The sequence below is a fragment of the Oncorhynchus mykiss genome, chromosome 6 (genome assembly GCF_013265735.2).
Source record: "Oncorhynchus mykiss isolate Arlee chromosome 6, USDA_OmykA_1.1, whole genome shotgun sequence".
Lineage (NCBI taxonomy): Eukaryota > Metazoa > Chordata > Actinopteri > Salmoniformes > Salmonidae > Oncorhynchus > Oncorhynchus mykiss.
Genome location: NC_048570.1, coordinates 86434631 through 86452903, shown reverse-complemented (window position 1 = coordinate 86452903; position 18273 = coordinate 86434631). Strand labels below are relative to the sequence as shown.

General features: G+C 40.7%; 1 protein-coding gene and 1 pseudogene across 1 annotated transcript; one reads left to right on the top strand and one right to left on the bottom strand.

The window, feature by feature from the left end:
- The first annotated feature begins 4912 nt into the window (after positions 1–4912).
- On the top strand, positions 4913–13289 carry LOC110526741 (annotated as a pseudogene).
- A 356-nt stretch (positions 13290–13645) lies between these two features.
- LOC110526739 (proteasome subunit alpha type-4) lies at positions 13646–18051 on the bottom strand. The gene is made up of 9 exons (XM_021607926.2): positions 17930–18051; positions 17448–17476; positions 16271–16313; positions 15985–16147; positions 15645–15722; positions 15386–15474; positions 15084–15214; positions 14591–14714; positions 13646–13889 (listed from the first exon to the last, which is right to left on the bottom strand). Exons 2-9 carry the CDS (start codon positions 17448–17450, stop codon positions 13735–13737), a joined length of 786 nt encoding a protein of 261 aa, XP_021463601.1. The 5' UTR covers positions 17451–17476; positions 17930–18051; the 3' UTR covers positions 13646–13734.
- Positions 18052–18273: the final 222 nt, after the last annotated feature.

Genomic DNA, 18273 nt, shown 5'->3' with positions numbered 1-18273 from the left:
ACATAGTCCTCATGTTGTGAACTCTCTTTCTAGGGTAGATAGAAAGGTCAAAAGTATTTATCACACAGGGTGCCTGTAAAGTCTAGGTGCAGTATCTCAATTCACCATTTAAGTTATTTCATAACGTGTTTCAGTAGGGCTACAGTAGAAACAGCTTTAATCAACAGCATCTCAAAAGACAATGGGCACACCTTTGCTTCAGAAAACAGGTAGGCCCAGCACACTGGTGCATTCTCAAAAACATCTGAGTCTTCAATGATTTTGTCACCTCTTCTTTTGTGGAGGCTTGGCAACAGCTCTCTGAAGAGATTGTACAATCCTTCAACGATAGCAACCTAAAACAAATGTATACATTTTATTCATACATTTGTGGACATATTAAATGATATTATATTTGTATGCTTTTGTGACTAAATATATATCACCTTCTGGGTCCTTGTTCCAACCTCATTTCTATACAACAGCTGATGCAGACTTTGGGCCAAAGGATTGCACCCACTGAGCTTTCGGATGTATGCAGTCACTATGCTTAATATATCTCCAGAACGGTGTTCTCTATTGCTCTGTAAAGATTAGGGGGAAAGCATTGAATGTGTTATAGCAGGGGACGAAGTTCACATCAAAACCAATGAGACAAGCAAAGGAACCATGTTGCATGCTTGGCCTGAGCATGGTCAAACATGACAAGACAGTGTAATAAATAGTGGAATATCTCACAATGGCATAAAGTGAAGAAAAGAAAGCACTGAGTCCTTTCTGGGATTGTTGCACTGAGGGTACGACATCATTGAAGTAGAATTCCATAGTGTCTGGACGCTCATCAGGGAAGGAGGACAGAGAAAAGAACACAGTTGACTCCTCATTGATTCCACAATCTAGCAAAGTCTGTCCAACTCCACCGCGTTCACATCTGCAGAAACATCAACATTGACTTAATAATGATGTCTTATCATGGCTACTGATGCTGTGTGAAAGAAAACATTGTATTGATACTATCAGTAGTTACAACATGAAATGTGCTGGGGTTTTAAAATGTATGTGTTTTATGCTATCAAATGTATGTGTTTTTATGCTATCAAATGTATGTGTTTTATGCTATCAAATGTATGTGTTTTTATGCTATCAAATGTATGTGTTTTATGCTATCAAATGTATGTGTTTTTATGCTATCAAATGTATGTGTTTTATGCTATCAAATGTATGTGTTTTTATGCTATCAAATGTATGTGTTTTTATGCTATCAAATGTATGTGTTTTATGCTATCAAATGTATGTGTTTTATGCTATCAAATGTATTACAAATTCCTTGCTCTGCAATTCAGCGGATGTTGACAAATGGATGTTGACAAACGCTAAAGGGATTGGTGCGCCAAGAGGTTAATGATTAAATGAATTAATGAACATAAGATTACTTATAATGGAGGACATGTGCTGGGATTCCACTTTCATCAGAGAGCTTCTGTCTCAGATCTCGTAATGTGTCACTTGCCAAGTCCACCTTGACCTCAAAGTCTCCCTGTTGATGAAAAGTGTTCATATATAAGTATTAAAGGTAGACTCAGCGGGGTGACGTAGATGCACAAAGTAAACAGCATAGTGGGTCAATTAAAGAGTGCAAGGCTAAACTTCTCAGCTGTTTTGGTCCCGTAACTAACGCGTTGTAGCAGCGTGAATGGAACCCGCGCAGATACTGTGAGCGACAAAGAAAATGACCTCGACTGCCTGCACATTGACTCGGTACTGGTACCCCCTGTATATAGCCTCCTTATTGTTATGTCATTTTCTTGTGTTACTTTTTGATTTCATCGAATTTATTATTTTGTAAATATTTCTTCAACTGCATTGTTGGTTAATTAAGGGATTGTATGTAAGCATTTCACAGTAAGATCTACTACACCTGTTGTAGTAGTTTTGAGCAAAGTCTTGCATCGCGCTCAGCACAATATTTGCAGTGCTGCTCTTGGCAACATCATTTCTCTGAGTCTACCTTTAAATAAGGGACAGCAGTGATTTGGGAAGAAAACCAGGGATCACACCCGTTCATACACACAGGTTTGGGAAAATGTAGGCTACAGTAAGAGCTGATTTGTGCTTTATCCGGAATTCAGTGTGTACGCTAACAAACACAGAATGTGGCAATGAAAACATTTCCCCCCACTTCACCAGTCAACGTGTAACCATCTGTGTATGGAACGCAGACCCAATAGAGTACACCGATGTAAAGATGAATTCACCTTGAGCATGATGTGGCATCGAACATTATCCTCTCCTGTCATGTCAGTTATTTCTTGCAGTGTCACTAGCAGGGCTGGTCTCAAGTTCTCCTTGGGTGTAAACATGGCATAGAGCTCACTTCCATTTTCAATGTGCCTGTCTTTCAAAGACCCTAATGGGTGAAATAGAAGAGCCATGTCAACACAAGGGATGGTCCATGTCATTACACAAGTTTCTTTTCACTCAGATTATACTGAAGTAGACAAGAATTACCAACCCTTTCAAAATGGACGTATACAAACATTTGTATCATAATAAACTGTAAAGTGTTGTACCATGCAAATATGTCTTAGAGGCTACATGCATTTGATTGTATAGCTGTGATACTGTTATGGGGCCAAAAATGATGGGAACTGAGTGAAATAAGAAAACTATGTAAACTGTATCTGGTTAACTGACATGTGTTGAAGAAAGGATCATCAGTTAGAGGCATTCCATCAACTGTGTAGAGGCACACAGCTTTAGAGTTCTCAATGCCCTCTTGGTGGCAGATCCTTAGCATCAGGTCTTCAACGGTGTTGGTAGCAGGATCCATGTCTGTATTCAAAATTGTACAAAAGGGAGTAAGGATAGTTTCTGATGTGATGCTTTTGATTTCTCCCCTCTTTGCTATAAGAACTACATAAAGATGGTTTATGTCTCACCTCTGATCTCTTTTAGCTCAGGACAGTGGGGGTATGTGTACCACAGTTGGAAAGACTCCATTGGTTTTTGTACAGGCATCGCTTGCTGTGGCGCTCTGAGTCTTTGGATGAAATCTTTCATTTTTTCAAAGCGATTCTTCTCTACTTGACTGAAACCTGTTAGCAAATTAGGGGCATTGGACAAATTGAATGCATGTCTATGGTGAGTGAGACAACCAATTATTTTATTTATTTTTTAAATAGTGAATTTACATATGAACAAGCAGAACAGTTTGCATTTGAACAAGCAGAACAGTTTACATATGACCAGGCAAAACTGTTTACAGTGGAATAATGCAGTTGTTGGCATGATGGGATACTTTAAATCACCGAGTCAGTAACCGGTCTGTGACCTTACCCATTTTGTCTAAATCTTCACCATTTACGCCATCGGTGAAATCTCTCTCGTCTTGGACACCCAAAGTGAGGAATTTGTGGTGGTAGGTGTCCAGTCTGTGCTGCTGGAGAAGGTTGTATATTGTATCCATCTGAATAGAACAATCAGGTCAGACATCAAATATTTTGATAACTAGTTTTGACACAAGACCTTTCCTCTCTGCCAAATAATGCTCTGCACCAAGAAGAAGAAATAGTGTTCCTAGTTTGTCGTTCACTTGAGAAAAACAAAGAAAGAATGGGGATTGAATAATGTCAATGTCTCTTTATTCTCTAGAGAACTAGCTTTTCTTCACAAAATAAAATGTTTATTTATTACTGGCAATAGCTTTGACTGGTTGTTGGCGTATTTTAGTCTTCCGCCTCATGTTCTGGAGTAGCCAAACTGATTTTTATTAAGACATTAGTTTAATTAAGAAGAACTGAGTTTTATTAAGACATTACACATATAGCTCTGGAGCAGCTCACACACCTAGGGTGTATTCACTAGGAACCAAACAGAAGCAAATGGAACGAAACGGGGAGGGACCTACCTGAATTTGTCCAATAGAAACTCTTATTTTTCGATGCAAAACGTTTTGGACTAATGATTACACAACTGATTAAACATATTGCATTCTAAACTGAAGCCCATGAGAAGCAGTTTTGGGAGTCAAGTGTGTTGGTAGAGTGTGGCAATAAAGTGCGTCAATCAGACCCCTGGGGATGGTTGTTCAAAATGTATCTGATTGGATTATTAGGATAGTTTTGATCATATCGATTCCACTAGGAGGGTGGATTTAGAAAGGTGAAAGGCACTACAACCAAGAAATATCAATGTAACTCAGGGGAGCTTTATCAAAAACGTTTTTCCATCTGAAAACCAAAGGTTCATTATATTATATGTCCCCGAGCTGACATGGTAAAAATCCGTTGTTCTGCCCCTGAACAAGGCAGTTAACCCACTGTTCCCCAGTAGGACATCATTGTAAATAAGAATGTGTTCTTAACTGGCTTGCCTAGTTAAAAAAAAAGGTAAAAAAATTTATAAAATTGACTGCAGTATAGGTAAGCCAATGTGGTCAGTTGTTATATTGAGAAGTGTCAAATAAATACATACATTTACTTATAAGTGAAATGCAGGCTCTACTATTTTGAATCAAGGTACATTATTCATGTAGTTTAACTCATGTCTGTTTCTCTATGACAATGAAGAAGTAGTAACACAACCTGTCCAGTAGATGGCGAGGTGTAGGCCTGTTCAAAGCACTGAACATCTGGATTCTGTGACCTTGATATTGTGGTATCCGGATCAGAACGATCCTATCCAATTATTTTCTGGAAAATCGGTTCAAAAACAGACAGATCGATTTGGTCCGGGATAGCAAAAATGAGGATTACAGAATCGGGATCATTCTGATCCCCCAAAATGTTTTGAAAACCGTCCCGAGGACTGGAGTTTGCCTATCCTTGGTCTGGAGAATGCCAGGCTATGCCTAAACCATGCCTTACGTTGGTCTGTTGTGCATTAGTATTACCGGCCTATATGACGTCATTATTTTTCATGTTGACATTATGAATCAATTATATTAAATGTGTGCATTTTTAAAGGGAGTTTAGCTGGCTAAATATGACCACTTTGAGCGCGCTAAAGTTAACTAGCTACGCATCGTCAGGCCCAGCCAAGTAATAGTGGACGACTTTTCCAGAAACTAATAATACTCACCTTAACACATTGAAGGCCTGCCATTGGGTGACAGGAGCTATATAACTATGCCTACTCAGTCGGTTACATTTACACTACGGAGAATAGGCTTTTGATAGCTGGGTTCAGCAGCTGCTCGTCTTCCAACACAGTATCGACGTTTTTGGGGAACTTTTTTTATAACTACGTTTTGATTTCCGCATTTCTACACTTTTTTTGTAACTACGTTTTGACTTCCGCATTTCTACACTTGTTTTACTGTTAGGTGTTGTAGCACCATCTGCTGGAAATTTGGAGGATTGATCACCAGGGAACTCCTGTTATGATCCCAGTTTTGTCTTTATACGGTGCACACAGGCCAGTCGGAGAGCAGTCCAGACCCATCTGCGCTGCACTTCAACACAAATATAGGACCGTCTTTAGGACTACTTGGCGCTTCACGGATGGTGAATTATTCTGCCGAATGTCTATTGAATAGCTATTGTTTTGGTTTGAAGGAAATTCCTTTTTCATTATTTTCTCGTAATGTCTGCCACTGAAGAGAGGTAAGAATTACTGATATTGTTGGTTTCATTTGCGTAACAGATTGATTACATGATTTGAACAACATTTAGCAAATATATGAATTAATATTGCAAACTTAATGTATGGTGAAATATGCTGCTGTCTAAAAACAGGAATATCTTACTTTTTACAGAGCAACAACACTTTTGCAGCTATTCTGTTGGTGTAATTCCTACAATAATTAATGCTGTTTTTTTAAGGGTGAGATTGTGCACTTCAACATATACATCTATTACTTAAAGTGATTGTTATTTGAAGTTTAAAAAATATATATATCCTGTGACCTGTGTATCTGATAATAATGACTCGTGTAGGTCACCAGGTATTATATCCCGTTTGTGAAAAGTACATGCATTCAAAACAGGGATAACATCTGTAGACAGACGGTCTGAAACCCGTGTTGCCCATTGTTCCTCAAAACAGGGATAACATCTGTAGACAGACGGTCTGAAACCCGTGTTGCCCATTGTTCCTCAAAACAGTGCATCATGTATGCCTCAGGAATCACTTTTATTGACTACTGGCTCAACAGCTTCATTTGAATGATTAATGAACCACTATCGAATGACAAAATATCAATAGCAAATCCATCTCCATTTTACATCACTGTAACATAGTTTTGTTCTTTGCATAGAGTAGTTTCTTTGCATAATTTTTTCCTTCAATCTCCTTTTTTAAACGTTACAAGCATTTCGCTACACCCGCAATAACATCTGCTAAACATGTGTATGTGACCAATACAATTTGATTTGATTCACAGCACATAGTAGGGCTATGAGAATCTCTGCCACAGCACAATTCCAGCCACCGGATCTGTCCCTGTTACACAACCGCTGCTTTATGCAGACTCCTCCCCCATAGAGAATTAGATAAGCCACTCAGAAATAGTACCCTTGCTTGAATGGATAGTAGACTCTCTCCTCCCACAGTGCAGCACCCTGAGATGCTGTTAATAATATGTGGGTGGTCAGTGGTCAGTTAGATGGACCTGAGCCCTACTTTTCTAGAAAGTTCTGTGATGTGTTGTCAGTATACAGCACAGGAGGTTAGTGGTACCTTAATTGGGAAGGACGGGCTCGTGGTAATGGCTGGAGCGGAGTCAGTGGAATGGTATCAACTACTATGTGTTTGATGCCATTCCATTTGCTCCGTTCCGGACATTATTATGAGCCGTCCTCCCCATCAGCAGCCTCCACTGGTATATAGGTCAGGTTAGAGGTTACATGTCCACTAGCACACACTAGGTCATGGTTTCCTAGCCAGGCTCTTAATTCCTGCCCTAATTCCCTCTCTGCCAGTGAGCTGTAAATAATGAGTTTTTTAAAGGTTGGTTTAGTACAATAATAGAAACATGTTACTAGTTTTGAGTGTGCATGCCAAATGTGGGGTGTTTTGAGTGAACAAACTCTGCTGACATTCTTCATTACATTTTTAATTGGTAGTACAATAGGCTACGTAGCTTTAATCCCAGCCTGCATATACAGTACAATAGCACTCTGAGGTGAAAGGCTTTTCTGGGTCAGGCTAGTGTCTCTACTGTTTTTATTTGAACTGGCACCCTATGCTAACTGACCATCCTATCCAAGGCCACTTATATTACAATAACTTTAGCATGACTTAGCCAACCTCACCTTGTTGCTCTGTGTATCGCCAGTCCCATGTTGGTGTCGTATATCGGCTGCTCCAAACGCCAGGCTCCAGGGCCTCTGTGGTGCTCCTGATGCCCCTCACCCACCGCTGAAGATCCCAGGTGGGCGAGGGACTGGCAGGGATCCTCCTCTCCATGTGCTCCTTCACAAAGTGAGTCCCTATAGGGCCCCATCCCAATAGCCAAACAATGTATTCTTCCTCTATTGAAGTTATCAATCAAAGACCTGAGAGAATTTGATTGGTTACAGCAATGGGGTTAGAAACGTAAATTTCACTAATCCAAACACATAGGTCATTATGGGAAGAAATTAGGAAGGATGTCTGTTTTAATAACCATGAGAATATTACAAAGAGGAATGTTAAAAATGAGCTAATTTTGTCAAAAAATACATTGCATCGTACTGTTTAGCTTTATCACCATAAGCCCACAGGCCTGTCACTTGATGCTCCATTTACCATTTGAGAGACTGCAGTCGGTGTACATGGTCTGTTTAGCTACTTGTTAACATGTTCAGGGATGTGGGTCACTGTGTCAGGTGCCAAAACCCACTCTCGTTAACCCAGAACGCTAGTGAACCACAAAATGACACGAGCCCAAAGACACTCAGCATTCCTACACACGCCCAAAAGCATGCTCTTAAAGTTAGGTTAATCCTTGCTACTTTTAGTAGTGAACAAGTGACCCTTGTACACAAGGACAAGTTTAATCCTAGACTGCCTGGAAAAGTGTCAAAATGGGAGAACAGGCAGAGAATGGCTTGAATATCCCTGTGTGTAATTTACAGGTTAATGTCGCTATGTGTATCAGGTTAATGTTGCTATGTGTACAGGTTAATGTCACTATGTGTATCAGGTTAATGTCGCTATGTGTACAGGTTAATGTCACTATGTGTACAGTTTAATGTCACTATGTGTATCAGGTTAATGTCACTATGTGTACAGGTTAATGTCACTATGTGTACAGGTTAATGCCGCTATGTGTACAGGTTAATGTCACTATGTGTACAGGTTAATGTCACTATGTGTACAGGTTAATGTCACTATGTGTACAGGTTAATGTCACTATGTGTATCAGGTTAATGTCACTATGTGTACAGGTTAATGTCACTATGTGTATCAGGTTAATATCGCTATGTGTATAGGTTAATGTTGCTATGTGTATCAGGTTAATGTTGCTATGTGTATAGGTTAATGTTGCTATGTGTATCAGGTTAATGTTGCTATGTGTATAGGTTAATGTCACTATGTGTATCAGGTTAATGTTGCTATGTGTATAGGTTAATGTCACTATGTGTATCAGGTTAATGTCGCTATGTGTATAGGTTAATGTCACTATGTGTACAGGTTAATGTCACTATGTGTATCAGGTTAATGTTGCTATGTGTATAGGTTAATATCGCTATGTGTATAGGTTAATATCGCTATGTGTATAGGTTAATGTTGCTATGTGTATAGGTTAATGTCACTATGTGTACAGGTTAATGTCGCTATGTGTATAAGTTAATGTCAGTCACTGTGTCGATCAAACAGCAATGATGAAGAGAGTAATTCTGCTGGAGGTCCATTGGTTAGAAAAATATTACACTCATAGGCAATAATCGTAACAACAGGAATCCCTTATTGAGATAGATGCTAGATCAGGCTAAAGTGTAACCGATCTAGTTCCTAGATAGAAAGCTGACAAAGACAAATGTTATGGGTCAAAACCTTGTCCATCTAATAACTGTGGAAGATCTGTATCGAACAGTGTGCCAACACGTTTTGCTTCCCTCTCTCAGGATGGAAGGCTGACAGTGACCCAGGTGACCTCTGTGCGTGGATCTCTCCCCATCCTGCACTTTCACTACCAGCTGAGCGAGCAACGCAATGCATGCTGGGAGACTATGTTCACCTCAAACAGCCTCTTCCTGGAGATCCCAGAGGGGTCACTCCCTGAGGGCAGCAAAGAGGGGTGAGGAGGAACTGCCATCTATCCTTGCTGGCTTTATAGTCATGCATACATACACCTGTTATAACCATGCATTATTCCATCAGTAAGGCTGGAATTAAATCTAAGATTTTAAATTAAAAAACGTGCACTTTAAAACAACAACAAACAAACAACAAATGATTATTTACGATGACGGCCTTCCAAGAGACAAAAGACCTCCTGCGGGCCGGGGGCTGGGATTAGAAATACAATGTAGGACAAAACACGCATCACGACAAGAGACACCACTACATAAAGAGAGACCTAAGACAACAACACAACAACACAGCATGGCAGCAACACATGACAACACAGCATGGTAGCAACACATGACAACACAGCATGGCAGCAACACATGACAACACAGCATGGCAGCAACACATGACAACAACACATGACAACACAGCATGGCAGCAACACATGACAACACAGCATGGCAGCAACACATGACAACACAGCATGGCAGCATGGCAGCAACACCGATCGCTGCAGCTGTACATAGTCTATTGGTAAATAGCCCACCCTTTTTCACCTACCTCATCCCCATACTGTTTTTATTTATTTATTTTTATTTTTCTGCTCTTTTGCACACCAATCTCTACCTGTACATAACCATCTGATCATTTATCACTCCAGTGTTAATCTGCATAATTGTAATTATTTGCCTACCTTCTCATGCCTTTTGCACACAATGTATATATAGACTCCCCTTTTTTCTACTGTGTTATTGACTTGTTAATTGTTTACTCCATGTGTAACTCTGTGTTGTCTGTTCACACTGCTATGCCTTATCTTGGCCAGGTCGCAGTTGCAAATGAGAACTTGTTCTCAACTAGCCTACCTGGTTAAATAAAGGTGAAATAAAAAAAATAAAAAAAATAAAACACATGACAACACAAAATGGTAGCAACACAACATGACAACACAGCACGGTAGCAACACAACATGACAACATGGTAGTAGCACAACATGGTAGCAGCACAGACACGGTACAAACATTGTTGGGGACAGACAACAGCACAAAGGGCAAGAAGGTAGAGACAACAATACATCACATTACACAAAGCAGCCACAAGTGTCAGTAGGAGTGTCCATGATGGAGTCCTTGAATGTTGTGATGGAGATAAAACAGTCCAGTTTGAGTGGTTTTTCAACTCGCTCCAAATGGTACAGAACATCTAGCCGCTCGAGAGCACCCTTACCTGTCGATCTATAAATTACGTCTCCGTAATCTAGCATGGGTAGGGGGTGAGGAGCGATTGCGATAGAGGAAACAAAGTCTAGATTTAACCTTAGCCTGCAGCTTGGATATGTGCTGTACTGGGTGGAGCCACAGAGGACTACTTTGGGAGAATCCTGCATATTTCAGTGTACATGAGTATGGAAGGGAACACAAAGGAGCAACACTTACATTTGAGATACACCCCCATCTTCTTTCCCCTCTTCTCTCTTATCAGACTCACCAGTCTCCTCATGTTCTCGGAAGAAAAGTTAGGAGTCAGCCACGTGTTTCTGTGGTTCTCCAAAAGCAGAGTGGATCAAGGTATGTCGAAGTCCAGACACATTTTCTTTCATGTGTAGTGTATACATCTAGCCCTTCTTTGGACACTGTTAACAAACGTCCAAACGAGCTTCAATGCCATACAACACTCCGTCCGTGGCCTCCAACTGCTCTTAAATGCTAGTAAAACTAAATGCATGCTTTTCAACCGTTCGCCGCCCGCACCCACCCACCCACCCGCCCGACTAGCATCACTACTCTGGACGGTTCTGACTTAGAATACCTAGGTGTCTGGTTAGACTGTAAACTCTCCTTCCAGACTCATATTAAACATCTCCAATCCAAAATTAAATCTAGAATCGGCTTCCTATTTCGCAACCTCCTTCACTCACGCCGCCAAAACATACCCTCGTAAAACTGACTATCCTACCGATCCTCGACTTCGGCGATGTCATTTACAAAATAGCCTCCAACACTCTACTCAGCAAACTGGATGCAGTCTACCACAGTGCCATCCGTTTTGACAGCCAAAGCCCCATATACCACCACTGTGACCTGTATGCTCTCGTCGGCTGGCCCTCGCTGCATATTCGTCGCCAGACCCACTGGCTCCAGGTCATCTATTAGTCTGTTAGGTAAAGCTCTGCCTTCTCAGCTCTCTGGTCACTATAACAACACCCACCCGTAGTATGCGCTCCATCAGGTATATCTCACTGGTCATCCCCTAAGCCAACACCTCATCTTTCCTTCCAGTTCTCTGCTAGTGACTGGAACGAATTGCAAAAATTACTGAAGTTGGAGACTTATATTTCCCTCACCAACTTTCAACATCAGCAATCTGAGCAGTCAACCGATCACTGCAGCTGCACATAGCCCATCTGTAAATAGCCCATCCAATCTTCCTACCTCATCCCCATATTGTTTTTATTTACTTTTCTGCTCTTTTGCACACCAGTATTTCTACTTGCACGTCATCATCTGCACATCTATCACTCGTGTTAATTTACTAAATTGTAATTACCTCGCTACTATGGCCTATTTATTTCCTTACCTCCTCACGCCATTTGCACACACGGTATATAGACTTATATAGACTTTTTTTTCTATTGTGTTATTGACTGTGCTTGTTTATTCCATGTGTTGTTTGTGTCGCACTGCTCTGCTTTATCAGTTGTAAATGAGAACTTGTTCTCAACTAGTCTACCTGGTTAAATAAAGGTTAAATTAAAAAAATTAAGTGCTTTATATTAGACACATTATTCAATTAGTTGAATGATTAATTGATAAAAATGAATGTCACGTTAGTGACTTCTAACCATACTAGTGTTAAAAAAAAACATCAGGAATAATGCAAAGTGCACACTAAAATTGAAAAAGGGAAACTGAATTTAGAGATGGTCTGAACAGTCACGTTAACAATCCTGTTTTCTACGTCTTTCCAGCACTTCTTACCAGGACTTTCCACTACATAGGGTTTGAGATTGTGAAACCAGGCCACCCTCTGATACCACCCCGAGCAGACCTTGTGTTTTTGGGCTACTCCATGAGTCCAACATGCCCGGAGTCAGAGGAAGATTGATGTTTGGGTTGATCAGGAGGGGATCACTCATCTTTGCTGACCCAATAGTCTCTTTTCCATGCCTAACTGACCTTTATGTTTTTTTCCTGTGGTGGTGATAGGAAACAAGAAAAGGAATCTATTTAAGCATATTTGGACAAGACCCGCCTCTCTCTTCCTCTCTGCACTTCTCATATGTAGTGCTGTAGTCATGACGGAGAGCAAGCCATTCATTCTGTAGACCTCTTCAGTGATAGAACCTTCAAGGAGATAACCAAAAAGATTGATCCTATTAGGCGGCTGCGTTCTTGACGTCTTGCATGTTGTCGCCTGTGTGGCTCAGTTGGTAGAGCAGGGTTGTGTGTTCGATTCCCCCTGAGGAACAGTATGAAAAAATATGCACTCACTACTTTTAAGTCTTTTTGGATAAAAGCATCTGCTAAATGACTAAACTGTAAATGTTGCCACAGCTTCTAGTACAAGTGGGACACTCAGTGCTAAACATATTAACTTAAACTTCACAGTGCAGCTAAAGGTGAGGGACTGTGATAATATAAAACAGTGTACTGGAAGAGGGGGCTAAGGGCAATATGGCACATATTGGAATCTAGACTTCTGGATAATTAAATTACGGGTATGCTTTCAGGACTATTTCTTTGACTGAACAGATGCAACAAATGTATTTTAAAGTGCAAATGCCTCTGTCTTGAATTGAGTGATTGATCCATGTAAACTCCCATTATTGACAGATTTAGCAGAGGTCAGGGGAGCACTTAATACATACTGTGTACTGGACTCACTTTCCACTCTGCTTGTGCATTCAGTTGAGAAGATTAGGCTGCACGTGTGAAAGCAAGAACCTACATTCCCCTGTTGCTGATACAACTTACATTCTATGCACACACTCTTCCTACTTTTTATACTATTGCGTCCTAGAATTTCTATATACATTTTAGATTTCCATGTTCATGCAATGACACTAAAGATGGAATAAAATTCCTGTTATACCTCTGTTCTTGTCGGTATTGTGTTTTGGAACTTTACACATGGGCTGTTAACTAGTGTTATGATGTGAATACAAGTATATTGCATATAAGTATACTGATTGTTCGAAGTGAAACAAGCTGAACTTAATAACAAGTGCTTTAAAATGTTTTGCAACTGTGTGCCCTACTGAACATGACCCAGCTCACAACAGTGAAATTCTCTAAACAAATCAGGACATACCCTGTGGCATTAATCTTTCCCCGTGCCTTGGCTTTTGGGGGGGGGGGGTTTACTGCAGTCTTCAAAGTATTTCTGAGAAGTCTGCCTGGATACACAATAGTTATCACACCATAATAAAACTAGAGATTCTATCAGCACATTTGGGTTCAATATTTTAATAAAGAAAGACAAACGAGCGCGTAACACATTACGGGATTTATTAGGAAAGGATGAATTCTAAATACGTCTTTATTTGTCCTTCTCCTTCTGTTCTTTGTCTTTCTTGTCCTTCTCGGCCTTGGCCTCTTCAGCCTCGTGTCGTTTGATCAGCTCCTCCACCTCTTTCTGTTTCAGCACCTTGATCTTGGTCTTTCCGTCTTCTCGCGTCAGGGTGGCTATTTCCACTGGGGAGGTCAAGATATCCATGAGTCATACAGTCTGTGTTCATATCTCAGGCTGCATTACAGACGTATCGCTTAATATGCATATCTCTAGACACACAACATATTTATTATACACAGTATGTGTGCATGATGTACAACAGTTGATGATGTCTAATGTTTTAGACATCATCATCACTAGCCTACTCTCTACACAACATCTCCAGTCTTTACTCAGTGTCCCACTCATCTCCAGTCTGTGTTTACTCAGTGTCCCACTCTACACAACATCTCCAGTCTGTGTCTACTCAGTATCCCACTCTACACAACATCTCCAGTCTGTGTCTACTCAGTGTCCCACTCTACACAACATCTCCAGTCTGTGTTTACTCAGTGTCCCACTCTACACAACATCTCCAGTCTGTGTCTACTCAGTGTCCCACTCATCTCCAGTCTGTGTCTACTCAGTGTCCCACTCTACACAACATCTCCAGTCTGTGTTTACTCAGTGTCCCACTCTACACAACATCTCCAGTCTGTGTTTACTCAGTGTCCCACTCTACACAACATCTCCAGTCTGTGTTTACTCAGTGTCCCACTCTACACAACATCTCCAGTCTGTGTTTACTCAGTGTCCCACTCTACACACCATCTCCAGTCTGTTTACTCAGTGTGCTCCAGGACGGGCTCAGGAGTGGTTTAGAACGATCAGGTGTAGATCTTACCTTTCTCCGCCGAGAGCTTGCTGACGTCCATGGTCTTGTTCAGGACTTTGACGGCCAACGCCAGGGCAGAGGACAGCGACATCTCACCCTCTTTGAAATCCTGCTTCAACATGGACACTGCAGCCTGGGGGGGGAGACAAAATGATTTATACAAACAGGTGGGTCTAATCCTGAATGCTGATTGGTTAAAATCGTTTTCCAGGTGGTGTCTATTCCACAAGTTACCACAGGCAAAAACCTCAGTATCACTCGATGAGATAATTGGGTCTAGTTTCATTGAGAGGGAGTATGCCAGTTAGGCAGCCATAAGTCTGACATCCAGCAAAGGAGCTGAATTATTGAAATATTATGCCATAAAAGTATTGGATATATGTTAATTCCCAGTCCACACTGTAGCACCATCTACTGTGACGTTTCACGTCTTTACTTTGTGGCAATGCTGCTGCCTAAACGTGTGCATTGTGCCAATGTTGATGACAGCAAACAGGCTTACCGCACTGTTGTTGCCGATGCAAGTAGCCTTCCAGCCTCCATAGTTCCCACTGGGGTCACTCTGGTACAGCTGGAAGCCGTAGTGTTTGTCCCAGCCCATGTACAGCAGAGACACTCCAAACGGCCTCTTCCCTGAAGACACACAACACATCAAATACAATCAAACCTGTGCTTACCCTAACTGTACTCTAATGACTCTGGTATGTTCTTTTCCAAACAGCCCTTTGGTCCAATATGGTTTCAGCAACAGTGTTTACTAGAGAACCCAACTGAGGTGTTAATGTCATTTGTCTTATAGCTAACCTCCAAACTGTGTGTAGGCCTGTTTGATGTCACACAACGCTGTCACCAACTGCTCACAGGGGATTGGCTCCTGGTATTGCAGTAGATATCTGTGTGAATTAAATAACACATACAAATCATCTGTCAGATAAACAGACACGGTGCTAGATTACTAGAGATGCCTTGTGGGTCTTGCACTAACACTGTACATTGCTTTGTATACAAATTAATGAACAAATGGGTCACAGGTAGAGACCGCAGACTTTACTACCCAACGTACCTCTGTGCTATTAGCCTCAGCTCATTGGTTAGAACGTTAGCATCGGAGGTGATTCCGGCAACACTGCAAGCCATGTCTCTGAAAGGATAAAGGTTATGACACCAAATCACAGAGCAGCCCATGGGTATAATGTAGCAGCATGTCTGACATCACCCCAGCTTCAGAGTAGGAGTGCTGCCCTAAGATCAGTTTTTCTGATCATAATAATAATGCAGACCTGATCCTAGATCAACACTCCTAGTCTTGAGATGCTTTATGAGAAGATCCTGATCTGTCTTGTTGGCATGCTAATAGCAGTGCTACATACAAGCCTGGCAAGAGAGACTATGGTCATACTCACTCATTGAGCTTGTAGATCTTCTCTGAGAAGAAAACCTCATCAAGCAGCTTGTGGATGTTCCGTCTCTCTGCAGCCAACAGCACTCCGTCATTGGCTAAAATCCCAAGACATGAGCCGGCGTGGCCAATAGCCTCCATGGCATACTCCACCTGATATAAGCGTCCTGTAAAACAGAAACAATGAATTGTTATGGTTGGTCAGAGGAGAACACTTGACAATATAGTCTTGAATGTGATGGTATCATTGATTATGGACAGTAAATCGTTATTAGAAAGATAGCACTTGCCTTCAGGTGAGAAAATGGTAGTCCGGGAATCATATCTACGAGACTACAAAAACAAATAAGTGTTAACAAGAAAGCACCCAAGTAAAAGTTTCAAGGTAGTCAATTGCATCACATTAAACATGTACAGGTAAGTGCCAAAGTAAAGGAAACACGAGTAAATGAGAGATACAAGGTATATTGAAAGCAGGTGCTTTAACAGATGTGGTTCCCGAGTTAATTAAGCAAATAAAATAAAAAAGTACCCCGTTTTTTTGGATACCATGGCTAGAAGAAGAGATCTCAGTGTCTGAAAGAGGGGTCTCAAAGGAGCATAGGGGGTTTAAAGGGTGTGTGTGTCTCAGTCACCAGATCTCAACCCAATTGAAGACTTATGGGAGATTCTGGAGAAGTGCCTGAGACCACCATTAAACAAAACAACAAATGATGGAAGTTCTCATAGAAGTATGGTGTCACATCCCTCCAATAGAGCTCCAGACACTTGTATAATCTATGCCATGGGGCATTGCTGCTGTTCTGGCCGCTCGTGGTCGTCCAGCGCCCTATTAAAGTTGCACTATGAAGAAATCGCTCCGCCATTTCCTGGTTGCTAAAACTTCTAACCGTTTGCCTAATTTTAGTTTGACAAAATAAGCTATAGTGTAGAGCCCTCAAACTCAACTCTGGACCTTGACGCCAGTTCCACTACTATTGTTTTTTTCTCTTCCATTGTCGCTCTCTGGTCAGAGACTGATTTAGACCTGGAACACCAGGTGGGTGCAGTTAATTATCAGGTAGAACAGAAAACCAGCAGGCTCCAGACCTTGTAGGGTCAGAGTTGAATATCCCTGGTGTAGAGAATCATTGTACCATCTAAACCACTGTGAAATATATTTTCCAGAACCAAAAATATTGTATTTTCAGCTGTTTAAAACTGGTACAAAACAGAAAGTAAAAGATTCAAAAACAAAACGTAACGAAAAAAAGCATTGAAATAACGCACATAGAACAGATCTACTGCGTCTTAGACTTGCTTTGAAGTAGAATGATAAATCTATAACTCACATTTCTGTGAATTTCTACACACACCCTTTAAAAAGTTACATATTGCCACTTTAAGACACTATATGTTGGTGTTTCCTTTATTTTTGAAGTTACTTGTACATTACAGATAGCGACGTTAACGTAGCTAGCTACTTACCATGATTCAGCCTGCCTGTAAAATAAAACCTGCGAAACAAATAATTCCAATAACATTAATGAAGTTCCATAATGCAAAGCTCAAAACAATAAGTGCTGCTGTCAAAGGGGGCATGGCAAATCATGACTACTGTTTATTAGACAGGGGCTGGTAAGTTAGCGAACTATATTATTTGATTAAAGTATAGCTAGCTAGCCAATTAGAAGGTTAACATATAGCTACAGTAGTAGCTCAATTAGCTAGAGTAACGTTAGTCAGCAAACGTTAGCGAAGTAACGTTAGTTCATTAATACAAGGCAAATGTTAAACAGAAATATGCTTGCTAGCTAGCATGCTAACCCTTAGCTAGCTATCTTCACAATGACTGGATAGGCTAGCTGACTTTTGGCGCCGTTTTAACAAGAAGTCACTTTTTGGCAATTTATGATATTTTTATAGTAAACATGTGGCTAAACAGACAGGAATATAAAACAGCTATTTACCTTAGCTAGCCTGATGTTGTAGTTTGTTGCTGACACACCGCTGGGAAGCAAGCAAGAATAACTAAGAACTTCCGGGTCCGGTATTTTTTGGAGTCCTTCAGAATAAAAGTTCCGTCCTATATACTTTGTAAATTAATAATTACGGTGTAAATGTGCACAATTAATTATATTTTCTACTAGTTATCATACAAAGAAAAATGTAAAGTATTTCTATAAGATATGTATTTTTTTCTTTTTTCTTTACATATTGCACAATAAAGAGTTATCTGTAGGTAGAATGGGGGGGGTCCATTCTACTTAGGGACACTTCAAGTTTCCTCTGGGTGTAAACCAGTGGAGGCTAT